At 37.8% G+C, this 26,612-nt stretch overlaps 1 protein-coding gene and 1 pseudogene across 9 annotated transcripts in view; one reads left to right on the plus strand and one right to left on the minus strand.

Annotated features, from left to right (window-relative positions):
• Positions 1-14,249, plus strand: part of BICD1 (BICD cargo adaptor 1) — a 243,955-nt gene extending 229,706 nt beyond the window's left edge. For 5 of the 8 annotated variants that reach the window (XM_043882069.1, XM_043882070.1, XM_043882071.1 and 2 more), the window contains 2 exons: positions 4,622-4,697; positions 8,268-14,249. In XM_043882069.1, coding sequence (XP_043738004.1) covers positions 4,622-4,697; positions 8,268-8,355 — 164 coding nt within the window. In that variant the 3' untranslated portion in view covers positions 8,356-14,249. Of the gene's footprint in view, positions 1-4,611; positions 4,698-8,267 lie in introns of all 8 variants that reach the window. The other 3 variants (XM_043882072.1, XM_043882073.1, XM_043882078.1) reach the window with 2 other exon arrangements.
• Positions 14,250-16,321: 2,072 nt separating this feature from the next.
• On the minus strand, positions 16,322-26,385 carry LOC122680693 (annotated as a pseudogene). The gene is made up of 2 exons (XR_006336757.1): positions 25,125-26,385; positions 16,322-17,630 (listed from the first exon to the last, which is right to left on the minus strand). The product of XR_006336757.1 is annotated as a nucleolin-like (transcript).
• Positions 26,386-26,612: the final 227 nt, after the last annotated feature.

The following is a 26,612-nucleotide window of genomic DNA, read 5'->3' on the forward strand; positions in this document are numbered from 1 at the left end:
ACTGGAGCATGGTCAGAGAGCAAAGAGGCGGGTGTGGGAAGTTGAGATTATGTCCTGTGAGAAAGAACTTGGATTATTTAGCCTGAGGAAAACTCAGGAGGTAGAAATCATTTCCAGGGGAAAGTATGAAGCATCTGACACAGTGTATGGTCATGAGGGAAGGAGATGTGGTATAGAAAATACCTCATGAAATAGTAAGGATGCATTAATTCTCAAGTCAGGAAAACCAGGCACTGGAGTGCAGGCCATTCTGTAGGAAACTGTTAGTCACAAGGAGCTGCTGCTCTGCCCCCATCAGAATATCCAGGTATCGCCTGGCTGTAGGAAGCCACCCCTGAAGCTGCACACTGTCCTTACCAACTCCTCTCACTGCCATCTGAGACACACATGGGACCAAAAACACAGAGGTGTTCCTAGCCTCCTTCCTCAAGAGGCTCTCCGTCACCAGTGGCTCATGGACTCCCAAAGGTATTGACTTTTAGAAAATTGGTTGGTGTTCTAAACTGCATGGAAAAGTTTAAAAATGGTAGATACCTGAAGGAAAACCATATGACAAGACTTTCCTTCCTGCCAATGAAATTCGTCACTTTCAGCCACCTCTTTATAGAAACTGGATATTATCCTCATTCTTGTACCTTTTATCTTTCTTTGTGTTTTTGAGGTCACTAGTTGCTTTCACGTTACTGTCAACTGTCTAATGAAGTTCTTATGTTTCTTTGGCAATATGGGTCTGATATTTTCTAGAGGTTGGTGTTGTTCAGTTGCCAAGTCATGTCCGACTCTTCGCAACCCCATGAACTGCAGCATGCCGGGCTTCCCTCTCCCTCACCCTCTCCCAGAGTTTGCCCAAGTTCATGTCCATTGAATCGGTGATGCCAGAGGTATCTACAGGTATTTCTAGAGGTAGCTGGCATCAATCAAAGAGACAACCAGAGTAGTGAATATAGAGGCAGCTGGCATCAATCAGAGAGACCACCAGAGCAGTGAGTAGAAAACAAGCCTTAACATCAGAAAAGTCTGTATCTTTGCTCAGCCGCTTCCTAGCAGGTGGTCATGTATTAACTAAATCAGTGAATGTTTGTGGAGAACCTACCATGATGCTCAGTTCTGTATTTGTTTTTGGTGGGAGAGATCATGAAAAATGTAAAGAAAAAATAGTCTCAGTAGATAAGAGATTTCAATATAGTCTCATAGATCAAAAATACTTACTTTCCTTATGATAGGAATAGTGAAAATAACAACTGCAGAGTGTTGCTAAGATGTAAAATTTATATAGAGTTCCTAGGAGAAGTAACATCATGTTGATTCATGAAGTAATTTCCTTCCTTCCTTCTCCCCTTTTCTATCTTCCTTTCTACTGAAGGCTTTGTTTATGGAGGAATGTCAAATAAGTTCATATGTATATCAGGACATATAGACGTGTTAAACAATAATATCCCCTAGTCATCTCTGCCCTTGAGGCACTAACAATCTCTTCAGTTTTGTGACATTTCTCAGGCCTATAGCCTTATAATATAAATGTTCAGTGTTATCAAATTCTGAGCATTTCAAGTAAACACTTTAATTCTGTAAAATGTATTACTATTAGTAGAGGCCATAAACAGCTTATAGTTACTAAATTCTTTAACTAATTTCTTTTCTAGGTATACAACCTAGATATCACAACCTCCAAGAAGCATTTCCTGACCACTTAGATTAGTGAATTGTTTCTGCTCTGAGAGCCCAACTTTTCCCTATCATGGGAAACAGTGCAGTGAAGTGTCTCAAAATATAACTCAGCCCTTGGATCATACAATCCTGGATTCAAATTCCAGCTCCACCTCTTAGTGAACTTTGGCAAGTTATTTAACCTATTTCTCCCCCTTTTGTAATCCACAAATCGGGGTTAATAAAACACGGTTAAAGGAGAGCACACATATTAAATGCCTACACAGTGCCTGGTACATGGTAAGCAATGAATGAGTACTACTAGGTGTTACCACCACCACCACATCTCATCATCATCATCATCATCATCGTCATGACACTTTATTTTGTTTGTTGAATATGCTTGTCTTTCTCAATTGACCAGGGACCGTATTTTCTGTTTTCCTTTTATCTCTACCACCTAACAGTTTCAGACACACAATGGGAGTTTAGTAACTAAATTGCTGAATGGGTGAAACAAATTCTGGTGGCCCCAGATGACAGCAGTGACTTCCGATGTTCTGAGACGCCTCCTCAAGTCACATAATTCTAATCTTCTATGCCCTCAAAAGCAATGAGATGAGGCCTAGTTCCTTCGTGAATAAGTCTACCAGAGTAGAACCTACAAAGAATACATGAGGTCATGTAAAGCCCACAGCATCTCGTAGCTGGAAGGTTTTTTCCTCAACCTCCCAACCTCCCCTTTCATTTTCAAAGTACATGCTAAATACACATTGCTGTTCAACTGGGTTAGACAAGTTCACCAGTGGAGGACTGTTGACCACAGAAGAGGAATTCAGAAGACAATTGAGTCAGAGCAATTAATTATTTTTCAGATTTCTTTTTAAAATCTTTTACCACCTTATCTATGGAATTTGTTTTTAATTCTTTAAGTATAACACTTAGCTAAGTTCTTGTAAATAATAAATGCAAAATAATAATAATAATTAACTGGAGGCATTATAATTTCTAAAGAGGGGAAAACTATATTTACTACAAATGTAAGAAATATCCACCACATATCAAACAGCTCATTAAGAGGGCGCATTGTGGTCCTGCTTGCCTGTTTTCTGAATTTCATCACAAAGTATATTTCAATGAACAAAAATCTGTGACTGTATTAATCAAAAAAAGAAAAATCTTACAGAAATAAGAGATAGAAAAGAATTTAAACCATTTAAAAACTCTAATTCTGAGGCTTGCCATTCCGCAGATGAAGAACTGGCAATAGGAAAAGCAAGCTAGACTCCGAAGTGTTCATATTTGTATTTATTGCATTTACTCAAATGAAACATAAGAGGGCAGCATACATCTGTTTAACTTAGGTCTGCTGGCGAGAGTAAAATAGTTGTCTAAATTTGTACAACTTTGTCTAAAGTTATCCTTTATCATAGCTATTGAAAAAAATGAAAAGCGCATAAAGGAATTCATCCTTTAAGACTCCTGAGTTTCTACAAAAGGGAATCATTGAGCTCATCAAGCTGCAAAATGGAGAAACAAAGACTTAAAGAAAATGAAAAGAATTTGCCAAAGCTAAGAAAATGGAAATATTTTTATATTTGAAAGACTTTTACTGAGTATGATAATCTGAACAACAGCTACTCAACTAATCAGATATTGTCCCTGTTACAAAATGATAATTAATAAGTGGCTCTGGAACCAAGACCACCTTATGAAAATGTCCTCTCTCCTCAGTGATGTTCTCTTGAGTGAATTTAAATCAAGCCTATCATATATTCTACTTTCCATCACAGACAACTTTAGTGTATTTGCAATGTCTTCTATAAAAGTATCATGAATTTTTATATTTTGGAGTTATACAAGCAAGTTTTGTTGTAACAGAGAATATATTGACTTTGGAACAAGTAGTGCTTAGATTCAAGCCTTTGAATGTAAATTTCAGTAAAAGCTCATTAATTCAAGACTTTAAATCTGGAATTTGAATTAATTTGGCTTAACTATTACCTATATAACATATAGGGAAAGATACATAGTCTAAGCAATTAGTAAGAAGAAATTCTGCAATTAGAAATAATTGAATTTTTTTGTTCTAATTTGAACTTTTTCTGCAAAATCTTTTTGCAGAAATACAATGTATGCATTTCTAACTAGCTTAGCAGGTGATTGTAGTACATCAGCAAACAGACTGCTCTTTGATTATCTCAGAACACAGTCTTTCTTGGGAGTAGATGAGTAACATAACTGATCAACTAAAGAATGAACTTTTAACAGCTAGTGATTTGTCAACCTAATGTGAGTTATGTGATTTTCAGAAGACAAAAATAAAAGACTTCTCATTCAGGTTAGCTTTCTTCATCAATCCAAGTTACTAACAATTTAATACAATAAAATAAACATTCTAAGACTTCTAACAATTCTTACTTTTGATAAATAAAATCTATTTTCAGAAAACTGTGAAGCTAATTTTCTTCTCAGATATCATTCTATTAATCATGGAAAAGTGTGTATTGCATGCTTTTCTCAATATACCTGTGGGATTAACAATATACCTGTGTGTCCAAATATAAAGTCAGCTATCTGAATATAAAACATTTTGGAATAGCAAATCTAAGTGCTGAGCAAGTAACTACCACCATGTTCAAGTTTAAAACTTGAGGATCTTTCATTATGTTAATACATCTTTTATTTTTGGATGTAACCAAGCATCAAATATGAATGGCTATGTATGTCCTAATGTACTTGAGAAATTTCACTACTAATTTTGTTTCACTAATTTTTAAATACTGTGTTTAATTAAGGAAAAAGCCTTGTCTTCTCTATTGGCATCATTCAGGGAAAAAAAGGTTAATTCAGATGTTTCTGTGTGACTACACATTCCTCACTAAATCTCTCAGGCAACTGCCTAAGTTACTGTTACTAACACGTTGCTCTGTCATCTCTTTGTATACATGTCTAATTTATCAGTTTCTTATAGATTGTCAGCAGCCTGCTGCCTCCGTACCGCCACAGTGCTCACAACTAGCCGGGAGGCAAGACTGCCCAACTGTCAGGTAAATTCAGACGTCCTTACTCTTCCCACCCAGCCACATGTCAGTTCCACAGACCCCAAGCTCTCCTTTCCCACATGATGACTTCTTATGTATAATTATACTTGCCACATTTTATTTCAAACATGGACTATACAAACACACATTGGATTCCTGAAGTTCACTTGTGCCCACTGAAAATACAAGAGAGCTAGAATTTATTTTACTGGCCACTAGCAGGTAGACTACAGGCTGCCTTCAGCTCCCTTTTGTGAGTAAATCCTTGGATTAGTCCAGGGTTTCATTACCTTTCAAAACATAAAACCTGGAATTGTCTTTTGCTTTAGAATATATTACTCAGGCAAACAATTAGGAAAGTATAAAGCTTATCTAATGTCTGTTCCAAGACAACTTTATGGAAGTGTTTCCTTTTTTTTGTCCACTGAGTACCCTCAGTGAAACTAAAATCGAAAGATGGAGAGAACCTTGTAATTGGCATTCAAAAAAGAATATTTTCAGTGATAGTGCCTTTATGTAAGATTCACTAAACAATTTTAAAGGCAGGTCTACAGACTCCCTGGATGGTAACCTGGAGAGTTAGCTAAACAATTTCTATTCCAATGAAAGCATTGCAAATACATCATGAATTTACTTTCATGGTAAATTTCATGGGCAAACTTCGACACAAGCATCAGAGCACCCCATCAGGACCTAAATGTTTTCTTGAAATCCTTCATCTCCAGTTATTTGGCCTCTGATGATGTCTAGTTTTTATAATCTGGCTGTGGCTTTTATAGCCTGCTTGTTGTTATCTCCTTATTTTTATATGACTGTTGCTCTTCTCCCAGGGCAAGGCTTCTTTTGAGTAAGGGCAGGCCCAGACGTACTTCCATGTGTCTGAGGAGTAGACATCAGTAGCAGGCTGCATGTTGGTCATGGGTTAGAGCTGAGAGCTGCAGATGCTTTCCGCAAGCAGCAGCAGCCAAAGCCCCAGTGTGACTTGGTCTCTGAGGCAGTTGGGCAGCCAGCTATTTAAGTGGAACATCAAGTTAGTAGGAGAAAGTATGTGATTAAATAGGCCCCAAGCCAGTGTCTTCCGACAGTTGTCTCAGCCTGCTGTTCCCACCACTTCCAGCAACAAGGTTTTTACTTCAGGAAAGTTCTTCACTAACATACAAATGCTATGTAATAAGAGCAGCCAACTGTAGAGCAATTTCAATTACTAAGTAACTGAATATAATTATAAATGTTCAAATCCATCTCAGTGGGATTCTCTGTTTGTAATGCAGAAGAACATGGGCTCTTAACTTAGTTGTTCTCCGAAAAGCACCTTCACCCCACGCAAGGCTGGGGTAGTGCCAGGCACACGACAGAAGCTCAGTGAGTGAACGAACTCTGGAGTCACATTATCTGGGTTTGGTTCCCACTTCTGATACCTACTAGCTGTGTAGTCTTGGAAGTTGCTTTTGCTGGCTAAGATTCCATTCCTTTACTTGTAAAGTGAGAAAGAGAATGGATATTGGGAGGATTCAGGGAGGCACAGGCCTGGCCTACAGTGTGTTCTCAATATCTTTAATTACTACTAACCACTCTTAGCACCTAACCATTCCTCAAGACAGAAATCTGCAATCTCTTATAACCGCTCTAATTTGCTTGGGCAAAGAGTGGAGAAAGCTACTGGTTTAAGTGTTTCAGTTAGATAAGAAATGGAAAGGCTAATGAGGAATCTTTCTAAGTTTAATTTTATCTCACCTTGCTTTTTTTTTTTTTGAGAACCAGTTTGACTAAATGGTTAGAACTTATTGTGATTAAGTGATTATGATTATTATGATTAAATTATTTGATTAGAATTTATCAAATACAGTATTTATATTCAAGAAATGATTCCTTAATCTGTAAGCCAAAGATATGCCTCTGTCACATAAAATACACAGTACAATTATATTTTGTGCAAATTAAAAATAGTAATAGTGTAATAGGAAATATTTGTAACCTGTCACTTTAAGAAATCAGAAATAATGAAAAAGAATTTTAATTATCATGAACGACAGAATGTGTTGGGCTAAGTGAACTGTAACCTGTGTGTAAGCTGTCACTATACACTTCACCGGGTCAAACGGAAATGCTCGCCTTCCTTTATACAGAAGATTATTGAACTCCATGGGTCTTCAAGCACTTATCCCTCTTGTATGATGTGACCACCTTATGCTACTTGCCATAACTTATGCTGAATCATGTTTCCTTCCCTAAAAAGAAACTTGTTCTAAATCATGCAAACTTAACAGAAAGAAACTCAGGTCCATGGGAAAGTCTGCCTCTCTTATTTCCAGGTCATCTGAGGATGGAGGAAAAATCCTGCCTTGCAGTATTTTCTTAGTCCTTGTGTTGAACCTCCAACTCTCCCATGTTTACTTACCACATTTTAAAAATAGATAAGAAAAATCATTTTCATCACTGGTTGTCCTAACTAGTGCAGAAGAGCATATCTCCATTTAAGCTACATTTAAAACAGTTCAAAGATCTTGGGAAGAGAGACCCCAAGTAGAGTAGTATTGTACATAATTATGATTTTGTATTAAAACTCAAGAGGTATACATGAAAAAGCAAAGATAAAAACTGTTTAATGAAAAAAAAACTGTTTAATGCTCATTTTTAATGACTTGAATGATTATATTTGCTTTTTAAAATTATGATTAAATTAATAAATAACAATAATAAACCTTGAATAGCTCTCTCAAATAACACTCCTGGCAGAAATTATTCTGTGGTACTGAATTCCAAAGTATAAAGGAAAAAAGCAGAGTTTTAGAAAAATGCCAGTCTTTTTCAATTGAAAAAATTCCCCATAATGTGATTTTCCCCCATAATTCACATTTTAAAAGGTCTGAACCCAAATGTATTTGTAATATTACCTTAGAAAATTCAATGATTTTGCATCCTTATTCTGCAATATTATTCATCAAGCCGTTGATGAGCCTGAGCATTTCTGTGTTCATTTAAACTGGAGGAGGCTCTCAGAAGTGGTCATGTGGGAACAACCACATGCATCATATAGTTACTCTTCTGTCATCTTTACACTACCAAGCTAAAACAGATAGAGGGAACCCTTAGAGCAAATTAGACTTCCACAGGCAAATTAGTTGTACTGAATCTGGATCTACCAGAGAACTGTGGAATCCGCAGAAGCCTTGGTTCAGTAGGTCCCTGTCCCCAGGACCTTGTTAGAAATGCAGATTCTCAGGTCCCACCTCAGACCTATTGCATCAGAATCACTCCCAGTTAATTGCTACATAATCATTAAATTTTGAAAAGAACTAATCTTGCAACTAACCCGGAGACCTAGGGGAATGACTGTGTGCAGAAATTGAAAACAGTGATTGCCGGGAAGGAGTTCATATGTTGTTTCCCTAACACGTTTCGTTTTTCTTCTGGGGGACATTTTTTTTTTTAATCTACAGTTGTCTTGGCATGCTTTAGATTTAGGCCATTTTCGATGCAAAATTCCTGTGAAAAGAATGTCTGTCGAACCCTTACCACTGTGCAGAGCCCCTTGCTAATTTGCCTCTTGCTGACATGCTTGTTTCTCATTTGCAGTCCTGACGTAGCTCTGCCTGATGAGCAGCCACATTCCAGCTCGCAGTGCGCCCCTCTCCACTGTCTCTCCAAGCCTCCTTACCCCTAGTCTTCATCTCCCGCGGACAAACACTTGTGGTGAACGTTTTGTAGCCATACACAGGATACTGCCCAAGATCCAGCAGCTGGTTTCTTCTCGTTGGTTAGATGTTTGATTGCATTAATGGCCATCATTTCGGAAGATAAGAGGAAGCTGGGAAGAATAACACAAAGCACAGACTCCGGTGTAGCAAAATACTTTATGGTTTCTCTAAATCACAAACTTCTGTAATCAAATGGCTACAGTTAAGTTAAATCAAATCAAAATAAAGCGAAACAGGAAATATGTATCTCAGATGGCTGGCTTTACCTCGATAGCATAAGAGAGACCTAAGACAATGTAAAATACATATATTGTAAAATCATCTTTCCTTATACTTCAATTTCAGCTATAGAAGTTAAATCTAATTTTTTGGTCATTGATATTTATTTTGTACTTTACTTGCCACATATATATGTCTGTAAAAATCATTTCTGTGAGAGGTGAACTTCATTTATTTTTAAGATTTGCATAATATGTTCAATTAAGTATGAGTTTTCATTTAGTTTGAAATCTGGAATTGGCCGGACTGGTCGTTTTTCTTGCACAAAATGATAAACGAGGTGCATCGGAATGTTAACAATAACTGTATTTTGCTGCTACACTGATATTGTTTATGCACTTACTTTCTAATCAGTAGCTCATTGACCGCTGGGTTGTTTTTGTTTTGTTTTTTTAACTAGAATTCTTCATTGGACGTTATTAAGTAAATCTGAAAAAGAGACTGTTATGGTTCATTGACTTATTCAACTTTTGACGGCATCTTTAATTTTTTTTAATTGCAGATAAGTAGACGCACTGGTGCTGCTCCTTTGTGTGTGTATGAGTGTATGTAATAATGTTAAAGAAGGCTAAATAACATGATGGGCAAAAATGGTGTGTTTATTTAATGACCAGAATTTTTTTTACTTCTCCCAAATTCAGGGTCCTATTAGGAGTCTTTCCTGCTATAAGATACCAAGTATAAATGGGAAATATATACATATACAGATGTAAGTTAGCCTTGGGTAATTAACGTACCCAGAAAGTGTTCAAATTTTGATTAAAATTGTATGTTTTGTTGTTGTTAGTTTTTCTCATAATGAATCTTCCTTGCCAAAAAAAAAAACAAGAGGTAATAAACCTTAGCTCATTGTCTACTTTTGACAAACACTCAGGTGCCTACAATCATATTATATTGAGATAATTCATGTTCCTAGTTAATTTACAGATTCTGCTGGGTAACTTTTATGACTTAATTTAAGGCAGTGGATTTTCACAGCAAAATTTATTTTGCACATAATCTGACAAACAAGGAAAACAGCTAATTGAGCTGAAAGGTCTAATACTCTTGGGCTCCTTATATCAAGTGCTGCCCACACACCTGCTCCTAGCCCTGATTCCTTGTCTAGTCAGGTAGCCTTAACTTGTTTAAATCCATAACGGTTTGACCTTTTCCTGTAATGATATCTGTAACTTCTCTTTAAAACAAAAGCAATCCTCACTGTTAACAAAAGGTAGTTAACAATGCAGGGCTCCAATGACGACCCAGTAGGAGTCACTCAGCTGACTGAGTGAAGTAGCGGGAGTAGGGTGACCCATCAAAGGTGGCAGCCAGTCGGCAAGTCTTAAAGCACAGAGCAGGGGCTCTATCAGTCATACACCTTTTAAGTAGTGGTCACTGTTACCAAAGCAACCAGGAGATTTTGAGTTCCTTACATGTGTGCCATTTTCAACAGTGTCATTTATTATGCAACTTGCAGTAGCTGAAAATCTTTATCCAAATAGAGATTCAGGTTGAAATATGGAAAAAGAAACAAATCTTCATAAAACCCTGATCATGGCAATCTAACCTTCTGCTCTTTCCACCTGCACTGCCTTGCTGTTCCTAAACATTTTCTTTATTTTGTTAGTGTAGTATCTGCCTGGTACTAGTCTTAGTGAGACAGCATGGATGTTATTAGAGTTCAGTTAAAGGAAGCTCCCCCACCCCTACCCCTGCTTTTTCAAGTATCATGTGTTGGGACCTGAAAAGTGGCATAGCTGCTAAGTTGATTTTTAATAAAAACTGTGCCTGAGGGAAAATATGCCTTTTTAAAAAGTACCTCAGAACATTTTCCTATTTTGCCTCCTCAGTTTCATTGGTGGTACAGGGAATTCAGCAGTAAGTATCGTCTGTGTGTAACTACAGGGCATTCGTGCTTCCCCACTCTGTATTGTGACCAGCTGAAAAGCTGGGCCATAGACAAAACATTTATTTCTTCCAATAAAAGTTTATCATTAAGTCTATTATGTACTAGTTTTGTTTCAGTTCATTATATTAATAGAGTGGGAAATGCTTGTTTTGAAATAGCAATTCTATAAAAATGTTAATTTTAGCAAATTTTGCCAAAAAGATATAGAAATTTGGAAATAAATTTCTCATTTTCAGCACAAAAATAGATAATAGTCCTTAAGCAGTAAAAGAGAATTCCATGTATTTAAATTGTGGCATCACTTAGTATAGTTTAAACTGAGCCATATCTATATTTGTTTATAGGCATTTAAAATGGCCAAATATGTGTAGCATTGATAAAAATCAGTACCTGTAAACATCAGGATTTAAAAGGAAATTGGTAAACCGAAGAACTAGTGAAAATAAAAAAGAATGACTTCAGTAAGGCTAGTTGAAGATGGACTTGGGGAAGAAAAATCAACTATAGAACTATAATGAAAATACTGGCTAATTATTACAAATACAGTGAGCAAAGATTAAAAATAACTAGCAAGACTTTAAAAAGTAAGCACAATTACCATACTGGAAAGAATAGAATTCATAAATGCTTCCCTATTGAGAATTTTTCTTAGGTAAAAAATATAAAATAAAAAGGAGCAATAAATTGCCTTTGGTCTGGGTGCACAGGGGTATACAGGACCCTAGAATTAATCTTTCCAATCAATTCATGACTCATCAGATCCTTTTTTCATATCTGTTCTGTTTCAATAAGAAGAATTTGGAGGACTTGGAGAAAATGGAAAGTTATTAAATAATTAAGAAAAGACCTATTTATAAAGATTATACATTAGCTTAAAGAAGAAGAGGTAGTGATCTTCAAGAAAAGAAAAGTTAATAAAGTTAATAAAGGATAGGTACCCACTATGGCTACCATTACTAAGTCTAGAATAAGAAAAACAATCATCACTGTGAAGCATTTATATTCACTCCGGGAAAGAGATTTTTAACAGTGGGAAATTGATCAGTGAAATTGATAATCATAAGGAAGATTTGTTTTTTAAGAAGTAAATATTATTGGTTGAGAATTAAATATTATTGATTTTCTAGTAAGGATTAAGTTGTGTGGCAAGATATGATGTGTGATAATTCTGCAATTCCACAACTTTTTGCTTCTTTTATTTAAAACTTAAAAAATACATTAAAGTTATACTGATTAGACATGAACTATTTAGCAATCTTAATTTTTCCAAAACATTTGGTAAAAAACAAAACAGGGTTGTTGGTGTTATTTTTCCTTCCAGCTGTATTTCATAATATCTTGAAAGAACGTAGTAATTTTACTATAAAAAAGCCTCAATTGTCAGAGTCTAAAAAGACAAATGTCCTCAGGAATATTTCAGAAATAGGTATGCAATCCCTCAGGGGAACAAATGCCTCTCAAATTTTATCTTTTCTTAAAAGAATCTTCAATTTAAAGTATTTGCTTTTTCCATGCTTTGGAAAATTTTCCTGTATTGATAGTCTTTCTGTTTCAAACAAGCATGAAACATCACTCAAATAAATCAACTACAAATGTGGACATTTTCTGATATTCTGCTTTAAATAAAGTCCTTATAATTCTCAATTGGAAATTACAAAATATGAAAAGGAAGAAATGAAATATATTTTATACTGGGTTAAGAATGACAAATTATAATCAACCAGCCAAAAAACATAATCTGTATCTCAGAAAGACACACCATGGGAAACTGATGGATTTTCACCAAGGAACTGTGCTGGTTCAACCCATGGAGGCCACTGCATTAATATCATAGATATAAAGAAGAACTAGACTCAAAAGGAACTCTTAGGATAAATTTTAAAAATTTGCCCTCCATGTTTTTTGTTTATTTATAAACCAGAGTGATTTTAAATAGTCCTTATATTTAAGATTGCAAAAAATTTACAACATGTTTTCAGTAAAGAGAATATAATTCTTCAAAAAGCTATTAAATTGGAGATGTGATAGAAAGCATGATCAATGCTGATACTGATTGACAAGTTTTTACTTTAAAATCAATTGCTGTAGACATACAAGACCAATCTAACTCCCGAGTGATCTTTTCCATTGTCTGTAATAATGCCCCCACATGAGTTGTATCTGTAATTTAATTCATCTTTATTTAAATGCCAAGTTAACTACCACAGAATGTGGTATATGTATCCTGATTCTTTCATGTTTACATCTGAAAGATGTCATCTAAACATGTCTTTTGTCCTTCTTACTCAAAGAATAACTAAAAAAAATTCAGTATTAAGATATATTCCCCAATCAAGAATTTTCCAGAAATAATATTCTGCTTACAAAGAAGAGCAGCAATTAACTGCCTTTAGTGTAAGGGTGTGAGTGCATAAGAGTCTGCTGTGTAAAATGTTGCATGAGATATTTCACATCATGTAAGCTTTCCCATATTCATAATACAAACACTATAGAAAGTCTTATTTCTCTTGTGACCTCTCATTAGGTATGTAAGGAGATCATTACCTGTATCTGGTCTCCTTCCCATATTGAAATGCATGGCTCTATTCCTCAGTGTATTTTTATCCCTTTCCTCTGGAGTTATTTAAAATTTGCCCTATTTAAACTGAAGCCTGGATAAACTGCCAAGCCAGATTATTTCCATGATCAAAGTTTAATTGCTATAGAACTTTGGTTGAGAACACATTTTAAACTTTTTTTTCTGTCAGAATTATTGTTATGGTTCTCTAATGAAAACACTGAGACGTAAATTTGATGCTTTCTAGTGTGACTGTTTTTCTCTTTAAAAAGTCATTTTAAAACAAAGATCACAGAACTATAAAGAGAAATGTCATCATTTTGTTGACAAATCATTATTTGATGATAATGGAGACACAGAATGAATTGTTTTGTTGTTTGACCTCAGAGATATGGTTGTGCACCAAATCTTAGAGGAAGTAAATGATTTTAATATTATTGTCACAGTTTTTATCTCAATGGTTTGACTGTTATAGTTGATTAAACAATTCTTTGAAAATATTTTATGACATCTTGGACACAGTGTTTTTATTTGCACGAATATGCATATGTGATGAACCATACATAATTCTGGCATTGTATTTCTTTCCAGTATTAACAATTGTGTAATGTGTGGCCAACCCTGATTTGTATACTGTATGATTATTGTTGTAATGATCCTGCATTTAATTGCAATTTTGTTATTATCCCTTTCAGTGTTAAATGATGTAAAGTGTTCCCACCGAATAATGATACCATATGAAAACATGACTAAAAATCTGACATAAGAAACTCTTTAGTTGCTAATTATTTTTTAAAATTTGAATTTCAAAGGAAATTTGTTCTTGAAGACAAATGTGTTTATTTTAAATCCAAAAAATTATTTTATGAATTCATTTTTGCTTGTCCTTTTAAACTTTTTTGTTGTTGACAATCCTAAGTGAATGTCTCATGGGAGAATCCATACAATATGTGCTTGTATTTGTATTTGATCATGCACTCAATGGTTGGAAAAGGCACTACAGTGCTAAGAAAATAACTGAGGCCAATACATCAATATATCAATTCTTTTATCTTGGTTTATGTTGCCAACTGAATATGGTTTAATGTATAACTCTTTCTAGTAAATAAACTGGTTATCTTTCATTCATTTCATCTGTGCTACATTTTTATCAGTCTGAGCAGTTTTTCTGTATTTTATATTGATTTGTACTTAGACAAAAAGAAAAAAATTATGAATTTCTATGATTTATATATTTACTCAAAGTGAGCACTTACTCAAACTAAAAACTGAATGTTTTGCTTTGACATTTCTACACATTCTTATTAAGAAATATGTATCAACTTTGTCCATTTTCTCTTTTTCTTAATATCATCACTCCTACTTGTAATCTTTTCTAAAGTTATTTTGACAGGAGGATACGCTTAGCTGAATTGGGTTAGAAACATACCAACATTAAGGAAATGCCTATTCCTAAGAAAGGAAATATTATTTTAATGAAAGAAGAATGAAGTTTGTATACTTTATTTTGGGAGACAATGCTTTGTTCTCTTCCATATGAAGAAACAGCAGATCCCAAAACTTTAAGGAAGGTTAATTTACTAACTCCTTCTTCAGATATTTGGGGCTTCCCTGGTGACTCAGACAGTAAAGAATCTGCCTGCAATTGCAGGAGACCTGGGTTCGGTCCCTGGGTTGAAAAGATCCCCTGGAGAAGGAAATGGCTACCCACTCCAGCATTCTTGCCTGGAGAATTCCAAGGACAGAGGAGCCTGGCAGGCTACACAGACCATGGGGTCGCAAAGAGTCGGACACAAATGAGTGACTAACTCTCCAGATATGTGTTGTGGCAAATCGGCTGCTTTGGGAGTCATCTGCTTTGACTTGGTTTTATTTCTAGAGGCAGAGGAGAACCAGAATATTGACTTATGTGAGGTTCTAATGAGTTGAAGACTCTAATGCAAGCCTTGTTATAATGAATCAAATTAACCCACCATGGACACTGCAACAGTCCCAGCTGAAGTAACCTGCTTACCAGTTGAATAAATATAACGCTAGAAAGAATAGTATAAAGTTCCCTAAAAATCTCTTTTTTTGTGTCTTCTGAAAGCTATTGTTTTTCTTTGAGATTATAAGTATATTTGATCCTTGATTTTCTCATATACAATAAAGCTGATAGTCTGCTACATTCAAAAGCAAAAACAACTGGATCACTCTCCAGGAGTATCAGGGTCTCTTCTCATCCTACATTTTGTAGGCAACTTGGACTGAGGGCAGTGTGGATGGTTCTGCAACCCCACTGAGGATAAGAAAGGGGCCAGAATTGATGACATTTCCTAGAAGGGGTTTTCTTAGTTTTGGGTTACACATTGACTGTCACACTAAGAACTCAATGGAAGTCCTTGACTCCTTGCCATCTACTTTTCTGATAACACATGTGGAAATGAGTTTATAGAAACTGTCACCTACTATAAAATGAACAGGCACTAAATGCCAACTAATGGGGGGAAATGGTCTTTAAGTGAATTGTTATTCCTATCATTTTCTCCTGTCAATCTAAAAACTATATCTCTAAGGTTGTATTTGAAAGAAACTTAAGGTGAATAATGAAACAATCTGAGTCCCTTCTTAAACATTTTATGAATCAACTATCATTTAAATACCTTAAGAAGAAACTCAGAATAATTCATCCACACCATAACTCTCAATGAAGATAAATTTCACTGGGAAAAAATATTGTCAATGTCAAAGGTAAACATAATTTATAATATAATTCAAATGTAAAAAACAATATAAACAAATCATAACTAAGTATAGTGACATCCTGTTAAGTAGTAAAGAAATGTTATAACTGTCTACATAATTTGTGAGACCCAGTGTAAAATTAACACACAGATCTCTCTGTTCAAAAATTATTAAGATTTTCAAGGCAGTAACAGCAGACACTACATTAACAGGGAGTTCTAGGCACAGGGCCCTGTGCGACTGTAGAAGTCCACATGCCCAAGAAGCCAGCCTGTTCTCAAAATATGCTGAAATAATGATTTAGAAACTCAACACAATGCAGCTACCCAGAAAATGACCTGGGCTTTATTTATTTATTTATTTATTTTTAGAGTTCTAGGACTTTTAATTTGTCCCAAAATTGCTGAAGCAAAAATCATGATAAAACATTCTGCTTTTCTTTACACCCCCCAACGCAAAAAAAAAAAAAAAAAAAAAAAACTCCGTAGGAAAAAAAATGGTTTTATACATGGGAAGAAACAATATAAATTCAAAACTTACAGATAAGGGTTAGCTCTATCACTCATCTCTTTAAAAAGTTTATACGAATATCCAGTCAACACCAACAGGGTTATCTCCCTTGAAATGTTATCTATACGGATTTCCAAGTAGACCACAGGGCTGTATACTGTCTTGGAATGTCCTCAGAAGGCTCTGCCATTGATCAGGTAACAGAGGAAAAACCCCAGAGTTCTTTCTTTCAAATGGAAGAGGGAGAGACAGGGATAGAAGAAACTATTCAAACTTCGTCTTCTTTCCTTGTGGCTTGTGGTGGTCTCCTCTGCCTCCTCGGAAGCCTCCTCGCCCTCCAAAGCCTCCCCGGCCTCTGCCACCAAATCCACCTCGGCCACCTCTGCCACCACCTCGGCCTCCAAAGCCGCCACTGCCTCCTCCTCGACCACCAAAGCCACCTTCACCCTTAGGTTTGGCCCAGTCTAAACTGACTTTGTTTCCATTGATTTCACCATCTTCCATGGCCTCCTTGGCAGCTTTGGCATCTTCCTCACTATTGAAGTCTACAAAACCAAACCCTTTGGAGGATCCAGTCTCCCGGTCAGTGACTATCCTTGCTCGAATAGAGCCATCAAACGACTCCTTTAACGTCTCTTCTGTGGTATCCTCAGAGAGACCTTTGACAAACAGAGTTTTGGATGGCTGGCTTCTTGCATTAGGTGATCCCCTGGATCCTTGCAACTCCAGTCTGATGGCTCTGCCCTCAATTTCCCTTTTATTACATGAATTTAAAGCTTCTTTAGCATCTTCAAATGAAGCAAATTCTATAAATGCATACCCTTTAGATTTGCCATTTTGGTTCTGGGGCACCTTGATATGAGTTGCCTTCTCAAAAACTTCCTGAAGAGTTTCTTCCGTTGCACTATAGGAGAGGTTGCTTAAAACCAGGGTTTTTGATTCACCACTCCAAGTGCTATTCTTTCCCCCTCTATGGTCTTGACTTTGACCTTTCTCTCCGGTGTAGTACAGAGAAATGGATCGCCCATCTATCTCTGTTCCCTGCTTTTCTTCCAAGGTTTTTTCTGCATCAGCTTCTGTCTTAAATTCAATATAAGCAATCCCTTTACTCTTTCCATCCTTGCTGACTAATCTGATCTCCACAGCAGCTTCAAACACTTCTTTTAATTCATCCTGAGTAACTTTGTAAGGCAGATTTTAGCCAAAAGTGTTCTTGCATCTCGATCTTTCTTACTGTCTTTTCCCTTTGGTTTTTCTAGTTTAATTTCATTGCCAAAGACTTTTTTTTTTTAATTTTTTATTAGTTGGAGGCTAATTACTTCACAACATTTCAGTGGGTTTTGTCATACATTGATATGAATCAGCCATAGATTTACACGTATTCCCCATCCCGATCCCCCCTCCCACCTCCCTCTCCACCCGATTCCTCTGGGTCTTCCCAGTGCACCAGGCCCGAGCACTTGTCTCATGCATCCCACCTGGGCTGGGGATCTGTTTCACCATAGATAGTATACATGCTGTTCTTTTGAAATATCCCACCCTCACATTCTCCCACATAGTTCAATAGTCTGTTCTGTATTTCTGTGTCTCTTTTTCTGTTTTGCATATAGGGTTATCGTTACCATCTTTCTAAATTCCATATATATGCGTTAGTATGCTGTAATGTTCTTTATCTTTCTGGCTTACTTCACTCTGTATAAGGGGCTCCAGTTTCATCCATCTCATTAGGACTGGTTCAAATAAATTCTTTTTAATGGCTGAGTAATATTCCATGGTGTATATGTACCACAGCTTCCTTATCCATTCATCTGCTGATGGGCATCTAGGTTGCTTCCATGTCCTGGCTATTATAAACAGTGCTGCAATGAACATTGGGGTGCATGTGTCTCTTTCAGATCTGGTTTCCTCAGTGTGTATGCCCAGAAGTGGGATTGCTGGGTCATATGGCAGGTCTATTTCCAGTTTTTTAAGAAATCTCCACACTGTTTTCCATAGCGGCTGTACTAGTTTGCATTCCCCCAACAGTGTAAGAGGGTTCCCTTTTCTCCACACCCTCTCCAGCATTTATTGCTTGTAGACTTTTGGATAGCAGTCATCCTGACTGGCGTGTAATGGTACCTCATTGTGGTTTTGATTTGCATTTCTCTAATAATGAGTGATGTTGAGCATCTTTTCATGTGTTTGTTAGCCATCTGTATGTCTTCTTTGGAGAAATGTCTGTTTAGTTCTTTGGCCCATTTTTGAATTGGGTCCTTTATTTTTCTGGAATTGAGCTTCAGGAGTTGCTTGTATGTTTTTGAGATTAATCCTTTGTCTGTTTCTTCATTTGTTATTATTTTCTCCCAATCTGAAGGCTGTCTTTTCACCTTACTTATAGTTTCCTTTGTAGTGCAAAAGCCTTTAAGTTTCATTAGGTCCCATTTGTTTAGTTTTGCTTTTATTTCCAATATTCTGGGAGGTGGGTCATAGAGGATCTTGCTGTGATTCATGTCGGAGAGTGTTTTGCCTATGTTCTCCTCTAGGAGTTTTATAGCTTCTGGTCTTACATTTAGATCTTTAATCCATTTTGAGTTTATTTTTGTGTATGGTGTTAGAAAGTGTTCTAGTTTCATTCTTTTACAAGTGGTTGACCAGTTTTCCCAGCACCACTTGTTAAAGAGGTTGTCTTTTTTCCATTGTATATCCTTGCCTCCTTTGTCGAAGATAAGGTGTCCATAGGTTCGTGGATTTATCTCTGGGCTTTCTATTCTGTTCCATTGATCTATATTTCTGTCTTTGTGCCAGTACCATACTGTCTTGATGACTGTGGCTTTGTAGTAGAGTCTGAAGTCAGGCAGGTTGATTCCTCCAGTTCCATTCTTCTTTCTCAGGATTACTTTGGCTATTGGAGGTTTTTTGTATTTCCATACAAATTGTGAAATTATTTGTTCTAGTTCTGTGAAAAATACCATTGGTAGCTTGATAGGGATTGCATTGAATCTATAGATTGCTTTGGGTAGAATAGTCATTTTGACAATATTGATTCTTCCAGTCCATGAACACTGGTATGTTTCTCCATCTGTTTGTGTCCTCTTTGATTTCTTTCATCAGTGTTTTATAGTTTTCTATGTATAGGTCTTTTGTTTCTTTAGGTAGATATACTCCTAAGTATTTTATTCTTTTTGTTGCAATGGTGAATGGTATTGTTTCCTTAATTTCTCTTTCTGTTTTTTCATTGTTAGTATATAGGAATGCAAGGGATTTCTGTGTGTTAATTTTATATCCTGCAACTTTACTATATTCATTGATTAGCTCTAGTAATTTTCTGGTAGAGTCTTTAGGGTTTTCTATGTAGAGGATCATGTCATCTGCAAACAGTGAGAGTTTCACTTCTTCTTTTCCTATCTGGATTCCTTTTACTTCTTTTTCTGCTCTGATTGCTGTGGCCAAAACTTCCAACACTATGTTGAATAGTAGTGGTGAGAGTGGGCACCCTTGTCTTGTTCCTGATTTCAGGGGAAATGCTTTCAATTTTTCACCATTGAGGGTGATGCTTGCTGTGGGTTTGTCATATATAGCTTTTATTATGTTGAGGTATGTTCCTTCTATTCCTGCTTTTTGGAGAGTTTTAATCATAAATGAGTGTTGAATTTTGTCAAAGGCTTTCTCTGCATCTATTGAGATAATCATATGGTTTTTATCTTTCAATTTGTTAATGTGGTGTATTACATTGATTGATTTGCGGATATTAAAGAATCCTTGCATTCCTGGGATAAAGCCCACTTGGTCATGGTGTATGATTTTTTTAATATGTTGTTGGATTCTGTTTGCTAGAATTTTGTTAAGGATTTTTGCATCTATGTTCATCAGTGATATTGGTCTATAGTTTTCTTTTTTGGTGGCATCTTTGTCTGGTTTTGGAATAACGGTGATGGTGGCCTCATAGAATGAGTTTGGAAGCTTACCTTCATCTGCAATTTTCTGGAAGAGTTTGAGTAAGAAAGGTGTTAGCTCTTCTCTAAATTTTTGGTAGAATTCAGCTGTGAAGCCATCTGGTCCTGGGCTTTTGTTTGCTGGAAGATTTTTGATTACAGTTTCGATTTCCTTGCTTGTGATGGCTCTGTTAAGATCTTCTATTTCTTCCTGGTTCAGTTTTGGAAGGTTATACTTTTCTAAGAATTTGTCCATTTCATCCAAGTTGTCCATTTTATTGGCATAGAGCTGCTGGTAGTAGTCTCTTATGATCCTTTGGATTTCAGTGTTGTCTGTTGTGATCTCTCCATTTTCATTTCTAATTTTGTTAATTTGGTTCTTCTCTCTTTGCTTCTTAATGAGTCTTGCTAATGGTTTGTCAATTTTGTTTATTTTTTCAAAAAACCAGCTTTTAGCTTTGTTGATTTTTGCTATGGTCTCTTTAGTTTCTTTTGCATTTATTTCTGCCCTGATTTTTAAGATTTCTTTCCTTCTGCTAACCCTGGGGTTCTTCATTTCTTCCTTCTCTAATTGCTTTAGGTGTAGAGTTAGGTTATTTATTTGGCTTTTTTCTTGTTTCTTGATGTGAGCCTGTAATGCTATGAACCTTCCCCTAAGCGCTGCTTTTACAGTGTCCCATAGGTTTTGGGTTGTTGTGTTTTCATTTTCATTCATTTCTATACATATTTTGATTTCTTTTTTGATTTCTTCTATGATTTGTTGGTTATTCAGAAGCGTGTTATTTAGCCTCCATATGTTTGAAGTTTTAACAATTTTTTTCCTGTAATTGAGATCTAATCTTACTGCACTGTGGTCAGAAAAGATGACTGGAATGATTTCAATTTTTTTGAATTTTCCAAGACCAGATTTATGGCCCAGGATGTGATCTATTCTGGAGAAGGTTCCGTGTGCACTTGAGAGAAAGGTGAAGTTGATTGTTTTGGGGTGAAATGTCCTATAGATATCAATTAGGTCTAGCTGGTCCATTGTGTCATTTAAGGTTTGTGTTTCCTTGTTAATTTTCTGTTTAGTTGATCTATCCATAGTTGTGAGTGGGGTATTAAAGTCTCCCACTATTATTGTGTTACTATTAATTTCCTCTTTCATACTCGTTAGTGTTTGCCGTACATATTGCAGTGCTCCTATGTTGGGTGCATATATATTTATAATTGTTATATCTTCTTCTCGGATTGATCCTTTGATCATTATGTAGTGTCCTTCTTTGTCTCTTTTCACATGCTTTATTTGAAAGTCTATTTTATCTGATATGAGTATTGCGACTCCTGCTTTCTTTTGGTCTCCGTTTGCATGAAATATTTTTTTCCAGCCCTTCACTTTCAGTCTGTATGTGTCTCTTGTTTTGAGGTGGGTCTCTTGTAGACAGCATATATAGGGGTCTTGTTTTTGTATCCATTCAGCCAATCTCTGTCTTTTGGTTGGGGCATTCAACCCATTTACATTTAGGGTAATTATTGATAGGTGTGGTCCCGTTGCCATTTACTTTGTTGTTTTGGGTTCACGTTTATACAACCTTTTCTGCATTTCCTGTCTAGAGAAGATCCTTTAGCATTTGTTGAAGAGCTGGTTTGGTGGTGCTGAATTCTCTCAGCTTTTGCTTATCTGTAAAGCTTTTAAATTCTCCTTCATATCTGAATGAGATCCTTGCTGGATACAGTAATCTAGGTTGTAGGTTATTCTCTTTCATTACTTTCAGTACGTCCTGCCATTCCCTTCTGGCCTGAAGAGTTTTCTATTGATAGATCAGCTGTTATCCTTATGGGAATCCCTTTGTGTGTTATTTGTTGTTTCTCCCTTGCTGCTTTTAATATTTGTTCTTTGTGTTTGATCTTTGTTAATTTGATTAATATGTGTCTTGGGGTGTTTCACCTTGGGTTTATCCTGTTTGGGACTCTCTGGGTTTCTTGGACTTGGGTGGCTATTTCCTTCCCCATTTTAGGGAAGTTTTCAGCTATTATCTCCTCGAGTATTTTCTCATGGCCTTTCTTTTTGTCTTCTTCTTCTGGGACTCCTATGATTCGAATGTTGGGGCGTTTCACATTGTCCCAGAGGTCCCTGAGGTTGTCCTCATTTCTTTTGATCCTTTTTTCTTTTTTCCTCTCTGCTTCATTTATTTCCACCATTTTATCTTCTATCTCACTTATCCTATCTTCTGCCTCCGTTATTCTACTCTTGGTTCCCTCCAAAGTGTTTTTGATCTCATTCATTGCATTACTCATTTTTAATTGAGTCTTTTTTATTTCTTCTCGGTCTTTATTAAACATTTCTTGTATCTTTTCAATTTTTGTTTCCAGGCTATTTATCTGTAACTCCATTTTGTTTTCAAGATTTTGGATCATTTTTATTATCATTATTCTAAATTCTTTTTCAGGTAGATTCCCTATCTCCTCCTCTTTTGTTTGACTTGGTGGGCATTTTTCATGTTCCTTTACCTGTTGCGTATTTCTCTGCCTTTTCATCTTGTTTAGATTGCTGTGTCTGGAGTGGGCTTTCTGTATTCTGGAGGTCTGTGGTTCCTTTTTATTGTGGAAGATTTACCCAGTGGGTGGGGTTAGACGATTGGCTTGTCAAGGTTTCCTGGCTAGGGAAGTTTGCGTCAGTGTTCTGGTGCGTGAACTTGATTTCTTCTCTTTGGAGAGCAATGGAGTGCCCAGTAATGAGTTTTGAGATGGGTCTATGTGTTAGGTGTGACCTTGGGCAGCCTGTATGTTGACGTTCAGGGCTATGTTCCTGCGTTGCTGGAGAATTTGCGTGGTATGTCTTGCTCTATAACTTATTGGCTCTTGGGTGGTGGTTGGTTTCAGTGTAGGTATGGAGGCTTTTGGACAGTCACTTATTACTTAAAGTTCCATGTAGTCAGGAGTTTTCTGGTGTTCTCAGGTTTTGGGCTTAAGTCTCCTGCCTCTGGATTTCAGTTTTATTCTTCCTGTAGTCTCAGGACTTCTCCAACTATACAGCACTGATGAGAAAACTTCTAGGTTAATGGCGAAAAGATTCTCCCCTGTTAGGCATACCCAGAGAGGTTCACAGAGTTACATGAAGAAGAGGAGAGGGAGGAGGGAGATAGAGATGAGCAGGAGGAGAAAAAGGGGGACTCAAGAGGAGAGAGACAGATCTACGCAGCTGTCTGTTCCCAGAGTGTTCTCCGTAGCCCAGTCACCTACAAAGATTCACAGAATTGGATTGGGAAGAGAAGGGGAAAGGAGGAAATAGAGGTGTTCTGAGGTAGAAAACAGAGAGTCAAGATTGGGAGAGAATAATCTTCGGTTTAAAAATAGGGCTTCTCTTCTTTTTTTTTTTTTTTTTGTAAGGTTATAGTGTGTTGAAAATGAAAATTAAGGAGTAGTAGAGGAGTACTAGAGGACTTTAAAAGAAATAAGAGGAAAAGAAAAATAGAAAATAGAAGAGAAAAAGGAAAGAAAAAGAAGAAAAAAGAAAAAAAAGGAAAAAAAATTTTTTTTTCTTTTTTTTTCCCCTAATTAAAAAAATCGTAAAAATCTATGAAAATGAAAGTTAAGGAGTAATGGGGGAGTAATAGGGGATTTTAAAGGAAAATAAAAGAGAAAAAAGAAAAAAAAGAAAAAAAAAAGAGAGAAAAAAGTAAAATTATATCTAGGAGTTTCTCTGGAGCTGTTGCGGACAGTGTGGGTTCGGCTCAGTTTCAGATAGCTCCTCGTTCCAGCTTACACTTCTCGGTATCTACAGGCCCCTTACGGTGTAGTCGGTGTTTTCTAGAGGGATTTTAATCTGTTGCACCAGTCCCTTCTGAAGCGGTTCCCTTTGTTTATTTGACTTCTGTTTGCCGGTCTCTTCAGAGCCTCATTTCCGCCCTGACACAGGCGGGCGGAGGTGGACTCTTATTCAGGTAGCTAGTTCCGTCGCTCTGCGGGGAGGGGCTGACGCTGCGGGGATGGGCTGGCGCTGCAGGGAGGGGCTGGCGCTGTGAGGGCGGGCTTGCGCCGCGGGGACGGAATGGGGCTGCCGGGAGGGGCTGACGCCGCTTTCTCCGTCTGCGCTGCTCAGGCTCCCGGCTGTTCTATATGGAGCGTGCCCCGCGCTGCGCGAGGTTCCAGCCCTCGGGTGTTCCACAAAAGCGCGGAAGGAAAAGCTGCGCCTGCTCTCTGTGCCTTCCCCGTCAGAGCGGTCCAGGCAGCCAGGGGCTTGGTGGGCGCACTCTCCCCAGGTATGGCGCGCCCACTCCCTTCCACGGTCTCAGTCTCAGTTTCCTCTGGCGCCAGTCGGGTGCGCGCGCCTTCCGCCCTCCGCGTCCCCAGCCCCAGTCCCCGCCCGCGCCGGTCGGGTGCCTGCGCCCTGTGTCTCGCCGCGACCTTCCCCTCCCCCCCGGCCTCCTGCCTCCAGGGGTGCTGGGCCGGTCCGCAGCCTGCGAGCTCTTCTCTGGACTTTCTCGGTCTCTTTGTTCTGCGAATGGCCGGCAGTGTGTTCGGGCCGGTTAATGTACTCTCTCTCTTTTGGTCTCCCACAGTTCAAGTTGGCACCTCACAGAAGCTCCCTCCGATTGTCCTCAGGGCACTCAGGCCAGGACCCCACCCCAAGCAATGCCGCCCAAGACTCCCTTCCCGGGACGAATCTCCGTCCTCCGCTCTTTTGTCTCACTTTTTATCTTTTATATTTTGTCCTACCTCCTTTTGAAGACAATGGGCTGCTTTTCTGGGCGCCTGATGACCTCAGCTAGCGATCAGAAGTTGTTCTGTGAAGTTTGCTCTGCGTTCAGTTATTCTTTCGATGAATTTGTAGGAGAGAAAGTGGTCTCCCCGTCCTACTCCTCCGCCATCTTTGCCAAAGACTTTTAAACCAGTGAGTTCCAAGGCTTTTTCCAGGTCTTCGGCAGATTCAAAATCCACATAGCCAAACTTCCTATATACACCAATTCTGACATCGACAACAGCAAGATCATTTTTAGCAAAAAGATCACCAATACCCGTTTTCATTTCAGGAGCAGATTTATTGAAGTTCAGGTTTCCAACAAAAAGATTGAAAGATGTAGTTGGTTCTGTGCCTTCCACTTTTTGTTTCTTGGCTTCAGGAGCTGCTTTTTGTTTGGCCATTTCCTTCTTTCGTTTACCAGGTGCTTCTTTGACAGGCTCTTCTTCCTCCTCTTCTTCCTCCTCCTCATCCTCTTCTTCCTCCTCATCGTCGTCCTCCTCTTCATCATCGTCATCTTCTTCCTCCTCCTCTTCATCATCATCATCCTCTTCCTCCTCCTGTTCATCATCATCATCCTCTTCATCTTCATCTTCAGCAGCACTCTTGGCCTTCACAGGAACAGCTTTTACTGGAGCTTTCTTTCCTTTGACTGGTACAATCTCCATAGGTTCTTCTTCAGAGTCATCTTCGTCCTCCTCATCCTCCTCCTTATCATCCTCGTCATCCTCATCATCTGTGGCAGGAGCAGCACCAAAAGCAGCAGCTGCCTTCCTCACTGCTGGTTCATCCTCCTCTTCATCTTCGTCGTCTTCCTCTTCACTGTCATCTTCCTCTTCTTCATCACTGTCTTCCTTCTTGGCATTCTTGCCGTTCTTTGCTCCCTTGCCTGAGGCAGCTGCTCCCTTCTTACCAGAGGTTGCTACCAATGCTTTGCCTGGGGTGGCTCCCTTTTTGCCAGGTGTTACCACTGCTTTGGCAGGTGTTAACTGTCTTCTTGGCTGGCATAGCTGCTGCCTTTTTGCCAGGGGTGACAACTGCTTTCTTTGCCGGTGTGGCAATTGCAACCTTTTTTGTTGGGGAAACCATCATCTTCTTTGCTGGAGTCGTGGTAGCCTTCTTGCCTTTTTTCTGAGGGATAACCTCTTCTCCACTGCTCTCATCGTCTTCATCTTCTGACATTTCCTCATCTTCACTATCTTCTTCTACCTCCTTTGGGGGAGGAGCCATTTTCTTGGAGTCACCTTGATTTTTACCAGCCTTTGCGAGCTTTACCATGGTGGCGGCTTATAACGGCGGAGTGTGTGGCGAGCGAGCGGCGCAGACGAGCCCAGAGGAACCTAAGCACCGTCGATGGCGGCCGCTAATCCCTGAGCGCGTACGCTTGGCTGCCAGCTAGCGCTCGAGACTCTGGGCTTTATTTTTAACAGAATGGATTTTCCAATTTGTGGGCTTGGAAGAAAAACTAATATGTTTTTTGTTCTGGAGAAAAATTTTAATGCTATTACTTAAAAGAGTTATAACACTGAATCTTGCAATACTCCTATATCCCAACGCAGTCATGCTTCTCAATTCAAAGCTTCTGAACTCTCACATGTGTACCAAGTTGTACAGAGACTATAAAAATAATT

Source organism: Cervus elaphus, chromosome 22, assembly GCF_910594005.1.
Source record: "Cervus elaphus chromosome 22, mCerEla1.1, whole genome shotgun sequence".
Taxonomy (NCBI): Eukaryota; Metazoa; Chordata; class Mammalia; order Artiodactyla; family Cervidae; genus Cervus; species Cervus elaphus.